The 21,688-nt window shown below is 34.1% G+C and overlaps 1 protein-coding gene across 3 annotated transcripts in view; it reads right to left on the reverse strand.

The window, feature by feature from the left end:
- Nucleotides 1-19,512, reverse strand: part of LOC138701803 (uncharacterized) — a 208,325-nt gene extending 188,813 nt beyond the window's left edge. For 2 of the 3 annotated variants that reach the window (XM_069829113.1, XM_069829073.1), the window contains exons 1-2: nt 19,358-19,512; nt 1,217-1,380 (exon numbers count right to left, since the gene is read on the reverse strand). In XM_069829113.1, coding sequence (XP_069685214.1) covers nt 1,217-1,322 — 106 coding nt within the window. In that variant the 5' untranslated portion in view covers nt 1,323-1,380; nt 19,358-19,512. Of the gene's footprint in view, nt 1-1,216; nt 1,381-19,346 lie in introns of all 3 variants that reach the window. The other variant, XM_069829080.1, reaches the window with a different exon arrangement.
- Nucleotides 19,513-21,688: the final 2,176 nt, after the last annotated feature.

Here is a 21,688-nt window from a genome sequence, read left to right on the forward strand (position 1 = left end):
AAATGAAATCAATTAAAAGTCTGTTACAGAGAAAAGTTTCCTAATAGTCTAGAGAATGTGTGTTCTAAATTTCATGCATGTATCTTTAGTAGTTCAGAAATTATATCCATTTTTGTCTGGCAATGCAATGTAGCAAAAAAATGAAGTTACCGAAAAACAACAATAAAAGGGGACGTGTAGTTTAAATATCCATAGCGCAGAAAGTTTAAAAATGGCGTCTCAAAATCCGATAAGGGCACAAATACTCACAAAATGTTATGCAATCCATTTCACACATTATTTTAAAGATTTTTTTTTAATTTACTCATTTTTTTTACCAAAAAAAAAATACCGTCCTCTCCCCTTAAGAGTATATTCTAAATTACAGGATGACACGAACTGAGGAAGGGATAATAGTATCTACCCAACTGTACACTTTTATGTCTGTTTTAGATGTGTTTTGTTGTGCTATTTTTCAATTTAATATTGTGTTCTGTTAGAGAGTAGTTGGATATAATCATAGGTGAGGGGGATGACCTACAAAGTAGGACTTGTTTTAGGTACAAAGCACGTACGGTCAGAAGACCCGTGCATTGGATTTTAGAGGAAATTATGATAATATAAAATCTGTATGTATAATATTACTCAATAAATCCATCTATCTATCTATCTAAAAAAAATACAGGATTTGAGGGTAACGTGTGTAAGCGACAATGGACTCAATGCAAGGAAAGCAAAATTATACTGGACTACTGGACTACGAGGGAGGTCCACACCTGTGGAGTAACGGCTAGCGCATCTGGCCGCGAAACCAGGTGGCCCGGGTTCGATTCCCGGTCGGGGCAAGTTATCTGGTTGAGGTTCTTTCCCGGGGTTTTCCCTCAACCCAATACGAGCAAATGCTGGGTAACTTTAGGTGCTGGACCCCGGACTCATTTCACCGGCATTATCACCTTCATATCATTCAGACGCTAAATAACCTAAGATGTTGATAAAGCGTCGTAAAATAACCTACTAAAATAAAAAAAAACTACAAGAGAGCGAATGGCTCAAGCTGCAAATGTCGTCCCGGCATAGTTAAAAATGATTAATATCTTCCCTAAAGCCGCTTTCCGCTTTATCTAATACTATAATGACTCTGTCTGAGTTTATAAATCTAGTGTAAGTTCATTAGGCTATATCATTAAAATAAATGCCGTTGAATTGTATTACGTACAGTTTACTCTTGTGTACTCACCACTTGTTATGGACGCTAGCTGGCTGTCGATTTTAACTCCTTCCATAGAAATGCATTCGATCGTCGCCCACAACACAAACGACACGAGCTCCACTGTGCACTTCATAGTTTCTTGGTCAATTTGACACTGAAGTTCTTGTTATGCTGGCTGCATGTACAGTTCCCTGGAAGTGGTCAGTGAACAAGAGATACGGTCAGTACGAAGATGCACCGGACTGAGACGTGACGCAACAAAGTACAATTATTACAATTACGAGCTGTAGGATCTCACTAGGACTATGAAAGAGGAGATGGATTGATAAATTATAACTTAAAATAGAGGAACAGTGTTGTATGTCTCATGTAGACAGTTATTCTGTCTAATTTTCTGGTTTAATTCAGGGTGCGAATTAACGGGGGGGATGGGGGATTCCCCCCCTGTTGGAAAGTTATCCCCTTCTCATAAATTCATATTATCATCCCTGCCAGGGATAACTTCTATCCCCCCTCACAAAATCTAATTGTTTTAATACAAGTATATGTACTTTATAAAGTATAAAATAAACAAAGAAAATAATATTGATGTATTACTCGTATTATCACCGGCAAGCTGACAACAATCAATAACTTAGGAATTACACATCTTATCTTAAGCCTGCTCATGGATATAATTATTATTATTATCAAGATGCAAGACAAGCAACTCAGTACAACCAAGCGTTGAGAATGAGGATAATAATAATTTTATGTATGGTATTCTCTATCTAGATTTCTATCACCCCCTCATCAGAAATCTTAATTTGCACCCTGGTTTAATTAAATTATTTTGTTTAATGAATGCACAGTATGTCATTGAAAACGTGTTTCGATAACATCTCATGATTGCGCCAACGTGCTGGTCTTCTATACAGGCGGACCGAGATCGATTCCCGGCTTGACAGTGATGGAATATGTGGTGAACGAAGCAGACATTGCAGAGGATATTTTCGGGGTACTCCCGTCTCTCATTTTCATTTCACCAGTATTTCCTACCTACCTCTTACTCTATCATCTGCAATAGTTTAAAAATATTGAGAGGTAGTCTCGAAGATAGTACGAATCTCTGATGCTGATGTAAGGTTTAACCCTTAAATTGACAAAGTAGCCTATAGCTTTAATAGAACAATAGAAAAAAATTGGTAGGAAAATTAAAATTTCACAATACTACAGACGTGGACAAATTATTAGACTAAATTAATTATATGTGTAACAAGGCTGTATTTATCAGCAGAAATAATGAACAAAAATATATTTTGTACAGAAATAATGAATAGAAAATGGAGTCTGGAGGTTACTAATATTTTGTGAACATTCCCTTATTGTTTAGTAATATGCTGATTTTGTCAGGGATGCTGGAAACCAAAGTTTGACATTTTCTTTGAATATCAGTATCATTTAGCCAGATATCAGATAGTGCTTAAATGAGTCCATGTTTTGTTGTAAGCCTCTTTTTGTTCACTTTTTCTTCAGTATAGATCACAGATTTTCAATTTTGTTCATGTCCGGTCTTCTTGCAGGCCATAGGAGAACAGACTCTTGAATATCTTCTGCAGTATATAATTAAAACATCAATAGTACCAACACAACCAGACAAAATATGCTTAACCATTGGAAAAATATACCATAAGATGTAAACAATCATATTTACAACAATAAAGACTCTGTAAATTATACTGATAGTTGATATGACGAATTGTATTATGTTTCCAAGAAAAACCTTTTAGTCTAATAATTTGTCCACGTCTGTATAATATTGTACAACATATAAAATATGAACATTGCTCTAATTGTTTTCTTTACAGTCCGACAAGGTTCAATAAACTAGTATGAGGAATAAAGTTTTGCCAATTTAAGGGTTAAGGAATTGGGACTCTGCTGTTTATCAAGCACTCGTCTGAGGATGAGACGTGGCTCTATTAGGGTTTATATAGGATGGTTCACCTATCAGCACCGGTTTCACGAAGCCACCCAAGTTACCAGATGGATTTGGAACAATCGTCGCATATACTGTATAGAGCGCGATATAGATGAAATAGGACCTAGATGCATGGATCCATCCCAGATCAGGCCCACGAAAAGCCAAGAGGTTATTTATTTATCTTTTTAGTTTTATCTATTAAACTGCTGTGATTAAAAACAATGTTAATGTGAACATTTTTTGATACTGCGATAATACAGGGACATCATTTTATTTTTACTTCAATTTTTATTGTACCTGAGTTTTGAATGTACTTCACTCTCACCTCTTCTACTAGTAAACTTCCAGTCGTCTTCCACAAAGAACCAAGGCCGCGTATGCAGTCAAAGTCGCCTTACGGTCACAGTAAACAGTACTGAGTTAGTGAGTATAATACGTTCCAGAAATATGTTCGCGTTTTCCAGTGACGAAAAGTTTTCAATATTGAATCATATTTTTGCACAAATACTGTCGTCCGTTTGCCTACGTCGCATCCCGGTTTCCCCCACCCACTTCTGCTCGCCCCTCTGTAAAGGCTAGTGGTTGGACTGTCTTAGTTCTTTTCTAAAAACATTAATTTCTGTTGGGAATTGGATGTCTATGTAAGGATGATCAACAAGCCAATGACGTTAACAATGAAAAGAAGTCTATTTACAACCCATGTATTCCTCACTTCAGTGAGAGATACAAAATGAATATTAATACATGGGAAGTGAAAGGACTTCTTTTTTGGCGTTAGGAGAACTTCGTTTAAGTTAACCAAAACCATTCTCCTTTCTCTTAAATTTTCTAATGAGGACATTAACAAAATTTGTCTAATGGTATTGAGAGATTCATTATCCATTTTACACAATCACTTGTATAATACTATGTATTTTTTTCATTTCATTTCATGACTCTTCAATGTATTTTCATCTCATGTTTCTTCGAACTCAAATTATACTTTATTTTTAAATTTATCATTGTTCCGTATTCTTTCCGCAATCATATTGTATTTTTCATTTAACCTCTGCTTTGTATTCTGGATCCTAGTGGTCAGCAGTAGATTTCGGCCAGATGTCCCAAATTGTGGAATTTGTTGTATACAACTGTTTAAACTAACATAAATGAAAGGGCCTCGTTAAGTAATTAACTGTCACGTGATTTTCCCCCTTTCTACGACCCTGCGACAGAACCGCTTGGACGGACAGTAGATAGCATGTCTGAGTAATTTTGTGTTTTCGGATCGGGCAGAAGTGAAGATTGAATTTACAGTACGTAAGATACTCTTTTATAGAGTAGGTACAGAATTATATCAACATGAGTTACTAATATGAAGGACGAAATTGCTAATTGGAATTAGCGATAATATGCACGAAAGAACTGAAGTCTGTATCGAAATGAACGGCCACCATTTTAAAAAATGTGTTTAAATATCCATATTATGATATTTTTCAATTTAACTTCATTCTCTAAATTGTACAGTAATGTGCTGTAGACAGTATAATATACACTGCAATATGAATACGTCCGAATGGATAGCTCAGTTCGTGAGTAAAAACACTTATTGTTAATACTGTACTGTATTTTGATTAAACAAAAACCTAATGAAAATTATCAAACTCAAAATCGCGATATTTTCTAGTTTACGTAAATGGATGAACTACTTTTCTTCCCTCCTATACCTAGTAAAGTAATTTGTTTGTATTTTACGCAGTATCATCGAACTCCAGTCGTGGAAAGGGGTAGCAAACGGTGTTTCCGGTTCTCAATCGTTAATCCAAAGGTATAGTCAGGTTAATATTAGAAATGTTAGTAAAAATAAAATGATGTCCCTGTACAAGCTGGGGCAGAATGAACTGATGATTTTGACTTACGTGATACCCATCCGTTAGTTGAAGTGGATTGAAGCTAGGCATGACATAACATTGGTCAAGGTATACCATTTAAGGTTAGAGTATCAATTGTTTAGGTTTACATGGTAACGATTTCTGTTTTGTTACTGAAATAAACAAATCTGAATTATTTCAGTAAATGTATTGGATAAACATGCCACGTTGTACAGCAGAACATCGGGAATTCACTATTGAAACATTAAAAGAAACGGAGATTCAGTAATAATAATACAGCGATTATTCAGGCGGCATTTCAACGTTGCAAGACATGGAAGAATTCCGGATCGCAACACAATCAATAATTAGATTGAGAAATTATCAATGACAGCTTCTGCAAGAGATGACAAACTGATGCAAATCCTTAGTCTATTATACGAAACTGATATCAAAATAGATAAATAGTATTATTATTGTTATTATTTTGTGTGTAGTGATTGTTGATGAACATCCTACAAGATGAAACGTTTGTGCCACTTTTCTATATCGTAAAAGGCTAGAATAATGTTAGTTTTCCGAAGTAATTCATTCTTTTAGCACTAACATTTTTATCTAAAGATAGCCTATGAGTATTTCAAATCGGAAACATAAAATAAGAATTAATTTCTCACAGAAATAATACTGCAGAAACCTACGATCTACATAACTTCAATTGACAGTCTGTCTTATGTAAAACAATAAGTAATCATTATCAACATCTTCTTCTTTAAATTTTAGTAGGCCTGATGACTTGTTCCTTTCTAAGGGAAAGTTTATTTCTCAAAATAAAAAAAAAAATAAAAAAAATAAACTCGTTAATGCCGATTCAAAATTTATGTAAATTGTGTTATTTTTTCACATCTATTGAGATTACTGTTTTGTTCGTATTCTTATACACGATAAAGTCGTAAGTTGCAAGGTTTCTTAAGGGGTTAGGTACAGCTTACAGCAGTAAATTTTTTGGAAATATTAAACGTTTTTTTCCTCCATTACTGTACCTTGTACAATATTTAAAATTGGTATGTGTAAACACTGTCCTTCTGCTATTTGAAGAAAATATTTTTACGATTAAAAAAATAATTTTTATTTTTATTTTTCAAAATTCATAGTGGTGGGAGTTTACTGTGCAGTGATGAAGCGTTTCCCTCATAACTCAAAAACTTGTTAACTTTTTCATGTTCTTTCTCTTTTATTTTATTTCTGAAACTCATGTTTACAGTATCATGCTCTTTCAACTACATTCCTTATATTATTTTTTTTTATTATTTTGTGTTTGATATTTGACCATTTCTTAAAACGAATTTATTTTTTATCAGACAATCTATCAAAGACAGAGAAGTGATCTTGCATCATATTGTGCATATGACATGCATAAATATACTAAAAAATTTCATCATAGAATGTTGGATAGTTTTTGAGTTATGTGGGAAAGGCTTCATCACTGCACAGTGAACTGAATTTTGAAAAAAAAAAAAAAGCAAATAATTTTTTTTTATATAGAATCACTTATATCATGAATTATCATACCAGCATACATAAATAATAATGCCTTAAATAATGCATGAGTTAACAAGTGAAAATAACCAAAACAGAAGGACAGTGTTTTACACATACTAATTTTCACCATTGTATAAGATACAGTAATGGAGGAAAAATGTTGAATATTTCCAAAATTTTACTGCTGTAAGCTGTACCTAACCTCTTAACTGCGTGGTTGGAATCACTTTTTATACTAATTTCGTCACCGCAGCCTCAGGCTTATTGTGCCTAGACCCACAACTCTACTGAACATACGCAAACACTGCAGGACTCCCCCGTTTACTGGGTCAGGGTACTCGGGGTCCACTGCGAGACACCACATACAATCCCCGTGAAGAGGTCGGAATTAAATACCCCTGACCTCACGACCGGGAATCGAATCCGGGCCACCTTACCAGGAATCCAGCACGCTATCTCGAGACCAAGGAGGCGGAGTTGGAATGACTTAGTGCTGTTTCACATGGCATCACTCAGCAATACTTTCGATATTTTGTTTATGGCAGCGATGATGAGTAGCGCATTGGGAGCGACATTTGAAAAGACTGTTAACGTTTAAGACAGCACGAGATAAAGAACTCACATTCAATCTCTAGTGAGAGAAAGAAATATTCACATCGAAACCGAGCCCGAGTTGCAAGACTTGTTGTAGATAAGGCCATCTTGTGAGATTACCTGATAAAGAGTTACCCTACAATAGTCGAACAATGTTCTCGTTTTCTCAAGGAGACATTTTGTTTTGAATTCGTGGTCAGAAGCCTAATTAAGTTAATTAAAGTACTGTAATGAATACAATGCATGGCGGCGGAAAGCGCCTTTGATATGTTGATATCTTGACATTTATGCTGAGGATTTTACTGAGAAGGTAGTTACGACATTTTGACATGAAGATGAGACGGAAAGGCAATACTATTATGAAAATATCTCTCATAAAAAAGACAATGTAGGCCTATATAGGCTACTTTGTAAATGTTGTTTTTTTTATTGGTTATTTTACGACGCTGTATCAACATCTAGGTTATTTAGCGTCTGAATGATATGAAGGTGATAATGCCGGTGAAATGAGTCCGGGGTCCAGCACCGAAAGTTACCCAACATTTGCTCGTATTGAGTTGAGGGAAAACCCCGGAAAAAACCTCAACCAGGTAACTTGCCCCTACCGGGATTCGAACCCGGGCCACCTGGTTTCGCAGCCAGACGTGCTGACCGTTACTCCACACGTGTGCACGTAAATTTTGTACCTCGAAGCAAAACAAGATAATAGAAACTGTATTTTTTAATATATCTGGATTTTAACATGAGCATCAAATTTATGCATAGTAATATTTCGAGTCACCATTTGAGATTTTTGTCTTCATATAATTGTTTATGGCGATAAGAGATGAAGCTTTTAGTGACTCACAGTAGAATTTTTAATCTTAAATTATAGAAAAACACATCGTGGATTTGAAAACAGTATTGTATTTGGTTGTCAGTTCATTTAATTATGTAAAATTTGAGGTATAATTCGGTAAAATACAAGAAGCTAGTTTTAGCCAGTAAATTTGTATAATTACATGAATTGAATGAAAATTAGTCTTCATACTAAGGAAGTCTCAGTGGCTTCAAAATCAGGAAACTTTAATAATGCCAAATAACCCTATCAGAACCAATGTGAAGGAATACTAAATTAATAGCTTGAAATATTTTAATTAATGACATTTCCTAAACTGTAAGCAATTACTTTATATACAGATTTTATAATATTATTTAGGGAGAAAAATTGACACCATTGAGAACTTTGGAAAAATAATTTTAGTTTGGTTATCTGATTGTTAGAAATGAGCCGGTAAGGGGTAAAAGCTGATTGAAAGTAAGAGATCATAAAATAATTAAATGTGATGTTGTTGTTTAGTCAACTGTCCGACGATAGGTATGAACCTCTCAAGTGATACCAAGAAGACACTACTTATGAGGCAACTAGGTCAGGCGATAATGGGATAGGGTGGCCAGTGCCTTTCCCTCTCCATTGCATACATCGCCGACTAGCTACATATTACACTAGTCAGTAGAGTTGAACAACGATCGAAAAAGCAAGATTAACGGCGCCAGCAAAGCCGAAAACCCGCACGACAGTATTGCCTACGTCGTTGACTGCTTGTGAGTGAATCAAGACATTGGGAGTGGTCAACTCTCTAACGTCAAGCAGCCTTGAATCGTCAGAGTTGTTTATACAGGACTGAGCTTTAATCTGTTTTGGCAACTGTTATACATAATGAGCCGTTCAGAGCAGAAGTGGTGTAAGTAAAAAATGGGTAATGAGGGTTAAAGTAAACATTCTGTAAAATACAGAGTAGAGTAGCAATTAATATTCAATTTATTTAAACTATTAGTAGTCAGTGGATAGCAAGAAGGACATATTAATTGCTACTTTGTGCTGCACTTTACAGAATTTTTACTTTAAACCTCATTACCCAATTTTGACTTACACCACTTTTGCTCTGAACGGCTCATATTTAAACAATAAGTAGCCTATTTGAAACATCATCTCTACCTTTCAGTGTATAATAATCCGTTCCCAAAGCCACCGGCGTAGCTTTGTCGGCTAAGGCGCTTGCCTACAGATCCGGAGTTACGCTCGGGCGCGGGTTCGATTCCCGCTGGGGCTGATTACGTGGTTGGTTTTTTTCCGAGGTTTTCCCCAACCGTAAGGTAAACCTATGGCGAATCCTCGGCCTCATTTCGCCAAATATCATCTCAGTATCACCAATCTCATTGACGCTAAATGACCTCGTAGTTGATACAGCATCGTTAAATAACCAAGTAAAAAAATCCGTTCCCAATCTTTATTTAATTACTAGGCCGTTATTAAAAGGCGAGGAAACTTTTTTTTGTATGTTTGAGATCAAGTAAAAAAATATTAACGTTATATTTAACGTTATGTTTTATACCTGTTAGAAATGCAAATTTATTTGAGAAATCTTTTTCTATTTATACAACCATAGGTAAGACCTAATAATAGAACCAGAATATTTTGATGACTATGATACTGTTTTGTTTTGACTTTTTGTATCAATTAAACATTTATAATGTTATTTATTTTAATGATGTATGTTATTCAAAGTTACGAAATCTTTCCACGCCGATCAAATGCTATTTCGAGAATGATGAGCGAAACTCGAAGCGCACGAGAGTTACGAGACGAGAGTCGAAAGACAAATGCAAAGAACACAGCGAGCGAGAGCGGCAGTTAGTTTTGTTCATCTCTACTAGTCAGACTTCAGATGCATGCAGACAATATTTTTCTTCCTGTGACATATATCAAGTGAAATGTACTGCCTGTTAGGCTATAGATGTATGGTACATATCAGCCAGAACCTCTATCAAGGAGTAAAATGTGATGAAAGAGAGAAAAGTATAGATGATAAAACAACATAATATTTCTAATAATAATTGAGCTTCCTCGATTAAACCTGATATACTTCGATCTCAATGAATGTCCAAAAAAAATTAGTAAGACTTTAATTACAAATAACAGCATATCGGGGCTTCGCACTGGTTGGATATACTGTACATATTTATAACGTAACTGCGGTTGAATTCAAATCGTAAGACGTGATAAAATTGGCGGTTAATGTACAGTTAATACAACAGCTTCTTCCTGCATGTTGCTTACACGCCTCACGGTGTAATGTTCAGAACTAAAAACCTTTTAGAGATGCTTTTCACTTTTTATTGACCTAATGTTACGATACTAGCGTATCCATATATTGGAACGGCCGTTCCTCTAGTTTCTTGAAGGTCCACACCCAACAATACAATGTTACGAATTCTTTAAGTACGTATTGGTAGTGAAATATTATAATACAAGGATTGATAGAGAAATGGAGATTACTGAACCGTGTTTCATTAATTTAGTAATGTCTTATGTTTAAATTTAGAAAATAATGAAAAGTGCAGACAGGAAGGAAACTGTAAAACAAGAAATGCTGTAGCATGTCACCCATGCTTCCAACAGCCAGACTGACTTCGTGAAAGAAAATTAACTTCAAAACTTGCTGTTTCATTAATCCTAACCTCTTTTACAAATATTTTTTACCTTTTTACAGATGATCAGCTATTTGTAGCGAACTACGAAAATAATTTTGAAGGGATTGCGTTAAAAATAATTTATCTCTTACTACATTTAATATTAACTATAAAATAAAAACCAGCCCAAAAATAGTAGACAACATATACAAGCTCATAAAATAATAACAAGTACACATATAGCGACACATAGTACAAAAATACAGCATATTAAAGAAATGTTTATAGAAAAAAGACCACTATTCGCCATTTACGAGTAATTTAACCAAATTAATGGAAGAACAAAATGGATTCCGGAAAGATAGATCATGTGCTGATGGGTACTTTACTCTAAAAATGATAATAGAAAAACAAGGAGAGTTTAATAAAGAGACACATTTGGCTTTTATCGATTTTAAAAAGGCTATTGATAAAATTAATAGAAAAAAGTTATTTGAAATCCTGAAAGAAGATCATGTTCCAAACCAATTAATAAATGCAATCTATAATTTATATTGTGAAAATTATATTTCAGTATGTACTGTAAACAACCAAATTGAGAGGAAATCAATTAGTCAAGGTAGTCGACAAGGTTTAACCTATCCCCATTACTATTTACTATATATATATATATATATATATATATATATATATATATATATATATATATGGATCACATGATTAGAAAGTGAAACATGGTAATTTGAACATCAACAGAAATTTGAAGTTAGATATATTACTGTTTGCAGATGATGTACTATTATTAACAGATTCTGAAGATGACCGCCAACATTCTGTTTTCCAATCACAACTCATTTCTGAGGAATACGGAATAGAAATTTCAGTTAATAAAACTAAAGTAATGGGGTTCATCGGAAAACATTATCTCCGCAGAAAAATTTGCCTTTATAATAAACCTGTAGAACAGGTCTCATGTTTTAAATATTTGGGTTATCATTTGAGCTCTAAACAAGAAAAAGATATTTCTACAAAACTGAATTACTTTAACTATGCAATGAATACCATTAATAACATTTTCAAACTTTCTTTTGTCCAAAAACACACAAGAATTAAAGCCTATAAAACACAGGCGAGACCTGTTCTCATGTGTGGAAGTGAAGCTTGGACCATACGTAAATGTGATGGACACCGAATCACTGCCAATGAAATGAAATTTTTAAGAAGAACTGCTGGCTATATTAGATTAGACAAGAAGAAAAATTGGAATATTTTGAAAGAATTAAATATTGACCCAGTTTTAGAGAAAATTCAAAATTATAGACAGAAATGAAAATGTCACATACTCAGGATGCCTAGAACAAGGATACTACGCTAAGCACTAAATTACCGCCCTTTAGGAACAAGATCTTTGGGCCGTCCGCTGACACGATGGAGGGAGACCGTAACAGGTCACCAGGCTTAACACGTAGTAGGAAGAAGAAGAAGAAGACGAGTAATTTAACAGACATAATAAATGAGCGGGAAAAATATAGACTACATTATGTGCTGGAGTCGAAACAGATTTACATGACGCCAACGTATGATAAATAAGTTAGTCCAGTCAGCGTTCTTGCAGGTGACGTCTTGAGAGCTAAAGAACTCGAAAGGCGATCCTTATTCATTGTAGAATTGTCTTCACGACACAGATACAATTTGAAGAGCTGAAGATTCCAATTTTATAAAGATGTGCAGCCAAATAATCGTGACCTGTTAAAAATCTGAATGTTCCTACAGCATCAAGTTTAGGATGTATTTTGGATTAAGTATTTATTTTGTAATATAGCTGCCCACGATCTGTCATTACTTTGAATTTCTGCAACAGTTCTTTCTGGAGATGGGGGAATTATTAGTTGCTATTGCTTGTATGGCCTAAGTTGAATCATTTAAAATAACTGCGCACTGAAATGAATTTATTTTGTAGAGAAGATGTGTTAGTGCTATCTCTATTGTCTGAATTTCACTATCAAAGTGAGTGGAGTTTTTCTCAACTGCGAAATAGAAGCTTAATAATTTTCAGCAAATTCCAGCTCCATCTCCATCCTCTACTTCCAGTCTGGATCCATCTGTATAAATAGGCCTATGGAGCCATTGTGGTTCAAGGTATAGATTGTAAATCGTTTCCAGTGTAATTTGTTTTAGTTCATTAGGAGTCATATAGCTTTCTAGGACGTGTTCAATTAAATGTGTGTTATGGATGATATCTGTATCTTCCATGGATGATAATGGTAAGGGAAGTTTTTCTGGCTTATGATTAATAATAATAATAATAATAATAATAATAATAATAATAATAATATTAATACTATTATTAATATTATTATGATAATTATGTTATTTAACATGGTAATGCACCGAATGAAACGTGTTAAAGTTTAAAAGTCTGGAGTAAGGTGAACTAGGTACTATGTAGAATTTGATTTAATTATGGTTTATTTAACGACGCTCGCAACTGCCGAGGTTATATCAGCGTCGCCAGTGTGCCGGAATTTTGTCCCGCAGGAGTTCTTTTACATGTCAGTACATCTACTTACATGAGCCTGTCGCATTTAAGCACACTTATGTGCTTAAATGCCATCGACCCGGGCCGGGATCGAACCCGCAACCTCGAGCACAGTAGGCCAACACTATACCGACTGCGCTAGCAAGGAACTATGTACAAGATTTAGGATGATGATGATGATGATAATGATGATGATGATGATGATAATAATAATAATAATAATAATAATAATAATAATAATAATAATAATAATAAATTATTAGCCTACCACCTTCAACATCCACTTCACAATCTGTTTCAAGAGCTGAAACTTTCTGATTTGGAACAAACGCTAAATATTCACTAGTATTGAAGCTCTGGTTGTGTGATTGAAATAACACAAGATCACTGCTTAAGACAGTACAGGACAGGCACAATATAAAGGCTGAAAAGAGAGCACTCAAATTTTAATTTCTTTATAATAAATAGAAAATGTGTTCATGAAATTGATTTAAATTAATTATATTCTTTATTTCACTTGTTCATTATTAATTTGTTTATATATGTATTTAACTCTTACCTCTTAATTTATGTTTTTGAGTACATTTTTTTATTTTGGAACAAAAATATAAAATAAAATAATTAAATATTTCCTGTGTAGTTTGAGACGTAACAATTTATTCCTCTTTCAGAGAGATTTTGTAGCTATATCTTTGTTTTGTTGTAATTTTATTGTTTATCAGAGACATCACGATATTCCCAGCTGGTCCAACAAGCGAGAATATTCCTGCGTTTCCGACATTCCTTAATTATATTATATTTTTTTACCTCTCGTTTCCTGCATTCAAAAATTGATATTAATCTGCACGACACAAAGAAGAGGCGAGTTGGAAATGCTTGCTTCTTAATGAGTGAGGGAACCTGAAACATGCCTACAGAGGAACCCTGCAATTTTTTGATAGCTATTGTCATTGCAATGCAATTACTTAGTTCAAGAGAACATTGTTTGTCGATCAGGCTAGACTTTTTAATTAAACTCGATTAATAGAGTGAAATATACAATAATACATAAGTCTTACTATTACACTGTTTCATACATAATTCCTACAGGAATGAAACAAACCCGAAAAAGATATAATGAAGGAAAGAATTCGAATTACTTAAAAGAGGGCACAAATTAGACGGGTGAAATACATAAATAAATGACAATGTTAAAAATATTAACTGAAATAATTAAATATTTTGAATAAAATAAATATAATTTACTAAAATTATTGAAATATTACAACAGTATAAAATAAAAATAAGCAAACAATGCTAAATATTATAAATAAGTAAATAAATTTAAATGTGTGCATGGTAGTAAATAAAAGAAAGAATTATAAAATGTATACATAAAATTGAATAAAAATATATTAAATGAAAATAAGGTAAGTAAAAAAAATGAAAATAAGGTAAATAAAATTATAAAAATAAACAAATATAAATGACTAATATTAAATGAAACGTATTAAGTTGTGAGGTAAATAACATTAACTGAATGAAACAACTCAAATTAAGCGAAAGTCAATCAATAAATGTTATTACTTTATGGAAATGAAATGAAAATTAAACAAATAAAATGAATAATAATCATATAATAGACCACAAAATAAGAATAAGTGAAACTAAATAAAATAAATACTAACATTTAATAGGTAAACTTAAAGTAAATATTCATAGCGTGATTTAGATGAAAACAAACGAAAGTATAATTATGTCAAGTAGTCTTGAGCACTGACTTGTGCCAAAGGGAAATAAAGAGAAACATGACATCATGCGGGAGTAGGAGTGCTACACAGGAGCACGTGGTAGCAGACATGGTGCGGACTGTATAAGTATTAGTTTTAAAATACTTGATATAGTCCCGTCTATGCTACTGCGTATTCTGTTTACAGTACTCTTGTCTAAATGCATGAATTAGAAATAAATAAGTGAATGTAAAAGGAAAATAAATTAATAAAGAATAAAAGTAAATAAGCAAATATAATACTAAAGACAATAAGAACATCCTTTATGTCGTTAGTCTGAAGTCGTACACTTCGAAAATATATAAAAGAAAACATAATACTAAACACCGCTATATTATTTATATACCGGTATGCGTATTCTCAATTTAAAAGTGATATATGTGCCATTATTTTAATGCAACTCTGAGCAAGCATACAAAAACAATATTGGCTGAACGTAGAACATTGCATGTGACTTGTAGGAGAACATGTTTTCAAATTAGTTTCAGATCCTATTACATCTTGGACACGCATACTTATACATTGACGTAGCCTATTTTTGTACTGAGTTTAAAATACGAGTTAGGCTATTATACATTCAAACTAAAAATAATCCCTTTTCGTAATTACTCTAAAGTTGGCATCACTGCTGTATTTCCTTTACTGCATTGCGTTTTTGAACGAATTAAGTTGTGATGTAACTGAAATGATGGGAAACCATGTCTGTGAAAAGAAAGTGGACAAGGATCTGACGTTGGTTTACAATACTTACTGGGTCTGTAGCTATCTCCGAAAGAAATCTCATCTAATGTGCACTAAATCTGATGTGTCAGTGTCTTAAAGTACAAAATTGAAATATGGAATTGTTTTCGTATTCTAAAATAGTGAACAATGATAGATTGCCTAATAGGCATCGGAGAAAAGGAAAAAGGGCCTAATAGGCTTTGATCTCACTACCATCGGAGAAATGGAAAAAGGACTTAACAGGCATTGATCTGAGTACCATCGGAGGAAAGGAAAAAGGGCCTAATAGGCATTGATCTGAGTACCATCGGAGAAAAGGAAAAAGGGAAGACCGTGGGGAAAAGAAGTTAGCTTGAGGGAATCCTGGACGCTATGGAAAGTAGACACCATGAAAAAGGACAGTGGAACAAGAGAGAGGAATGAGCTTTTGGTATCGGAAGACATCAGTCATTATAAACCGATTTAAATGTGTAAAATAGTGAGATATATGTTCTGATGGAAAGAGTATATTTTATATTATAGTCCCTAGATTATGTCATGTGGTAGAATTTCTAGGTACACATTTTTGCGGATCTAGGCTGAATTCCAGACAAAACAGTATGGGATTGTCTCCCTGCGATTGAGACCAGTACATGTTTCTTGTCTTATGTGTTCTTGTCGTCTCGAGCTGTTGCCTTTCTCGAAGCTGACCGCATGACTTGGAAGCCCCAGTAATTGCAAATGCCCAATGTTCAATGAAAATCATAAAACCAGTAGGGTAGGCATAGGATGAATCAACGTTCCTTTCTTGAAAATAAATGATAATGCTATATTTTTACAGCGTACTAATTTATATTTGATTGCAAATAAAATTATGCAGTACTGTAGTTGGAAAAAAATTTAGGAGGTACTGTTGAAATCTTCTTGAACCCTATAGACTCTATAAGGATTCGTACTGCACTTCTTTTTCAAGGTTATTTCATCGGCATGCAGTCTCCTCTGCAGACCTCCTTCCAAATGGCAGCCACAATTGCATAAAGGCATGGGATTAAATGCTGACACTGGTTGTCCAACAGATTTTTGAGAACAAACGCCTAGAACCTATTTTACTAGAAGAGTATTCCTTTTCAGATATCATTAATTAAATCAATGCGCCTTCGCATTCTGAAGTTTAAATTTGAATAGAATCTGTTATATGTAACAAACTAAAAAGCTCTGGTGGTTTCACATTAAAGACAGTAATTATATTTTCTCAAGGCCTCAACGTACTTTCGCTTGTCTTCAAAATGGAAATATTAATACAAGTTTGAGATGCATATATTACTACAGATTACATATGTTTGTATTGAGAAGCCAATTATCTTTCAACAGTCTCTTTTTTTACCTGTCTTCAATTTTGTATCACTAATCTTAGATTGTCAATTTAAGTAGGATGTTTGTGTGGGATCGATAAGCCTTTGCTTGAAGTTTTCTGCCAGGTTTCTGTAAAATTGACTAAGGTTTATTTCAACTGTCTTTGTCCTGCAGTGTAGCTCACTATCTTTGAAAACTTTCTGTTTTGAAGTAAAGAATGTATACTTAACAAAGATCCTGACGAATGTACCATAGCTTCAAAGACTTTAACAGTACAGTACACTTTTAAGCTTTGGAATTTTTAGATCTTTCATAATAAGTACATGACAGGCTACTGCCATATTATGAACTAAATCAACAGACATAGTAATTTTAGCTAAACTTGCATATTTAGATCCTTATTTAGAGCCTCTTTACTTATCATTGGAGGCTTCAGTCTTGAGGCGCCGTGTCATCAGGTTAGTACACCTATTAATTAGAAATGCAACGACGGTCTGCAAGCTTGAAATTAACAAATCACAACTATTCTTGAGGTGCCAAACCAGATTTTCGATAAAATAACGAATTTACAAGCGTTTAAGCAAAGGATATGAGATGCCAGCCGTTACTTTTATACCAGATATCAAACTCAGTTATTTTGAAACATCTTACATCCTCTATTTAAAGTGTATTAAGATTAGTTGAACATAATTCGTGTTTTTGAGTATATATTTTTTCCGGTATGCTAACAGCGAGTTTTTATTTTAAACCGAACGGCGTATCGGCCCGTACCGGCCCAACTACAGTACCAATTAATTATGACAAAAACTTATTTCTTCCGTAAATTATAATTATTGAAGTTAGCATCTATCTTCAAGAACTGAAACCTTGGACCCATTTTCTCTTCTCTCCCGAAGGGGTTATGAACTAACATTAATCAAGATATTCACGCGATTAGTATGACACAAGGCTACTGCTTTAAACAAGACAAACACAAGACTAGGAACACATTTTCAGGAAAACTGAGCCTGGATTTGGTAGGTAGAGGAACTATGTAATTTTAGCCAAAGTGAAGAATAGTTATACATTTCAAACGAATTCTTATGATGTATAAAAGTTATTTAAGAATTTTATAAACAAATTTCACAAATATTTTCTTAACGATATTAATTCATATTGTATGTTTAATGTGTTTTAAGACTAATCAAGTGTATCTTAATTAATAATAATATAATACTAGTAATAATAATAATAATAATAATAATAATAATAATAATAATAATAATAAGCGATTTGACCCCTTGACACAGATTTTTCCTATTCCCGTAAGGATTATGAATCGCCATTAGACATTCACAGTCAGCAAGACTCTTTGGCCATGTGACACACTTGAGACAATACAACAAATCGTAAGACAAGGAACTCACACCTCGAGAGAGGTAATTTCTCTATTCCCTTAACGGGAACCGAACCTGAGCTGCTGCCTCTTGATCTACAGCAGAGAACTAAACACAATATTAATAATGACGTTAAATATAGAGCTGGAAACATGTAAACTGATAATAAAAAGAAAAATCAAAACAATTATTATTTAAAATATAAGAAATATGATATTTAAAAGCGGCCAAGTTACTTTTGTAACGACAGATGACGATATTCAAATATCAGTGCATAAAGTGCATTATTTAAGAACGACAAGATGAACACATTATTAAAGAAAATGAAGGACATTAAAGAGCAGAATACTTAGGAGAGCGAAGATTTATTAAAGGAAGTATAGCTGTATACGAAGTAGGCCTATATCATTTTCAATATCTGGATTGTGACTTGTCATTTGTAAAAAGACAATTATAATTTATTGGCTTTAAAGAGGCACATGAATACCATACACCTCAATAAGATAATATAAACTCAATTGAAATTGCACATAGTTACGTCACTCCTTTGCCTGCATTTAAATATAGCTGAGTAATATTTATTATAACCAAAAGAGAAAAAAAAAGTATAATTCAAAGAACAGATACGAAATTCTTAAGAAGCGTAAAACATGTAGACAAATGCATGAAAGAAGAGTCCAAATAAAGCAACACGAGAGATCTAGAACACTTCATATATGCTAAAGAAAAATGAAAACAAAATGTAGTGAAAGGAATCTAAAGCATGCAAAAGATGGAAGGATCTTGATATGTCTTCAAATATAATCTTAGAGGAGGAAGAGAACTGAAACATCAACTTCGAAGACTGTTTCTAAAACGTAACATTACTCAATGTGATCTATAACAGTGGAAGAAAAAGAAAGGAATTTTTGTGAAGAAAGTAATAAGTAACTGAAGTCATTTTGCTCGTTTATAACCCAAAATATTACGCCACATGATGTCACTTGTATGTAAAAGAAGCCAATTAATTATTTGACGTATACCGTAAACTCACCTTGCCTGTCAGTGACTCTCGGGTCCTTGAGTCATGCCTCGTAGCGAGCGAGTCCTCCACACTACACAACACACTGCTCGAGACTGCCGTCGAGGTGCGAATGGAGTGAACTTGTACCGCGAAGACTTGATATCCGTTTCCACTAGCCACCATCATTGTTATTGGGGTATTCTTCTAGTCTGCTGGTTTGCGGGTCGGTGGGCGCACCGAGGGGTCACTCACTCTGGATACAATGGCCTGCTGTTGGCATGGCAACCAAGAACAACAAACTGATGCTATCATCAACTTAACTTCTTTTGTCTTGTACAGCTTCTAAGTCCGGAAGGTATTCGTAATGCCAGCGGGATCTGAAACTTGTTCAAAAGGATTAATTAAAATAAATAGCGGGATTCTCTCTGGGAATACGCTTGGCATAGAAACTTGAAAGATGAACACACGTGAGTTATATAATTGTGGGAATTACTGTCCTTGCACAAACCTATTTCAGAGCTGTATATCGAGAAATACTACCTTCTTGAGTATTTATTGTGCTTGTGGCTTTTCCGTTACTTTGCTAGAGAGAAAAGATGTGAGAGGAACTCTAGAAGAAATGAGTCACTGATTTGCTTGTCCTCCAAATTAATGTAGTTTTGTGACGTAACCTTTTGTAGGTTTAAACTAAAGATGAACAAAACTAACTGCCGCTCTCGCTCGCGTGTTCGTTGCATTTGTCTTTCGAGTCTCGTCTCGTAACTCTCGTGAGCTTCGAGTCTTGCTCATCATTCTCGAAATAACATTTGGTAGGCGTGGAAAGATTTCGTAACTTTTAATAACATACATAATTGAAATAAATAACATTAGAGATGTTTAATTGATACAAAAGGACAAAACAGAATAGTATCATAATATTATTATCAAAATGTTCTGGTTCTATTATCAAATATTACCTATGGTTATATAAATAGAAAAGAAATTATCAAATAAATTTGCATTTATAAAGAACATAAAACATAACGTTAAATAAAGTGTTAATATTTTTTTACTTGAGATTGTACACTTGAGCTCAAACATATGAAAAAAAAAATCCTAGCCTTTTAATAACGGCCTAGTAATTAAATAAAGATTGGGGAACGGATTATTATACACTGAAAGGTAGAGATGATGTTTCAAATAGGCTAATTGATTGTTTATACATATATAACTGTTGCCAAAACAGATAAAAGTTCAGTCTGGTATAAACAACTGACAATTCAAGGCTGCTTGACGTTCGAGAGTTGACCACTCCCGATGTCTTGATTCACTCACGTCCACACCTGTGGAGTAACGGTTAGCGCGTCTGGCCGCGAAACCAGGTGGCCCGGGTTCGATTCCCGGTTGGGGCAAGTTACCTGGTTGAGGTTTTTTCCGGGGTTTTCCCTGAACCCAATATGAGCAAATGCTGGGTAACTATCATTTCACCGGCATTATCACCTTCATCTCATTCAGACGCTAAATAACCTAAGATGTTGATACAGCGTCGTAAAATAACCTACTTTAAAAATTGACTCACAAGCAGTCAACGACGTAGGCAGTCGTGCGGGTTTTCGGCATTTCGGGCGCTCTTAGTCATGCTTTCTCGGTCATCGTTCAACTCTATTAAACCGTGTGTGAAAGAATAAAAGTATCCAACGTTTTGTAATTACTAACAGTTGCATCTTCAGTAATAGGCTCGGAAAAGGTACAAGCTTTATTTTGCGTGATACATTATAAAACTACAAAACCTGTCCTTTGAAAAGGAGTTTAGACACATTACTTATTCAAAATGCATGTTCATTTTTTATTGATGTCGAAGTTCTGATATTGTTGACAAGAATTTTAAAGAGTTCCTAGTAGTAACTGGTTTCAATCCCGACTCACAGGACAATAGAACACACTAAGTCATAGTATGTAGTATGTTACTCACAATCAAATGACTGAAAAATGGCGCTACTAGACGATAATTAAGAGACAGCATAAACCTGAGACTATGAAAGCTATACCTTGGTCAACCAGACTTGGATAGGGACAGGCTCATCTTCACCTTACGTGCAAAGTGGGTTTGTCTTCTTTGCGATCATTTCACTTTTAATTTAAAGTTTCTTTAATGAAAGATATCACCGTAGCTCACAAGCAAACATTCTCATGGGGGCAGATAAAAAGTTAAATTTTTTTCTTCCATAATGTTAATAATTCCAAAACAAATGCTTATACAAATTTTGATCACTCCACCGCAAGTACGAGGCCGTCCAGAAAGTGATTTTCTCTGGAGACATTTACATAAAAAAACAATTTCATGGAAAGATTTATTGGAACATATACAGCAATTGTTGCGCT

The sequence above is a fragment of the Periplaneta americana genome, chromosome 1, assembly GCF_040183065.1.
Source record: "Periplaneta americana isolate PAMFEO1 chromosome 1, P.americana_PAMFEO1_priV1, whole genome shotgun sequence".
NCBI lineage: Eukaryota > Metazoa > Arthropoda > Insecta > Blattodea > Blattidae > Periplaneta > Periplaneta americana.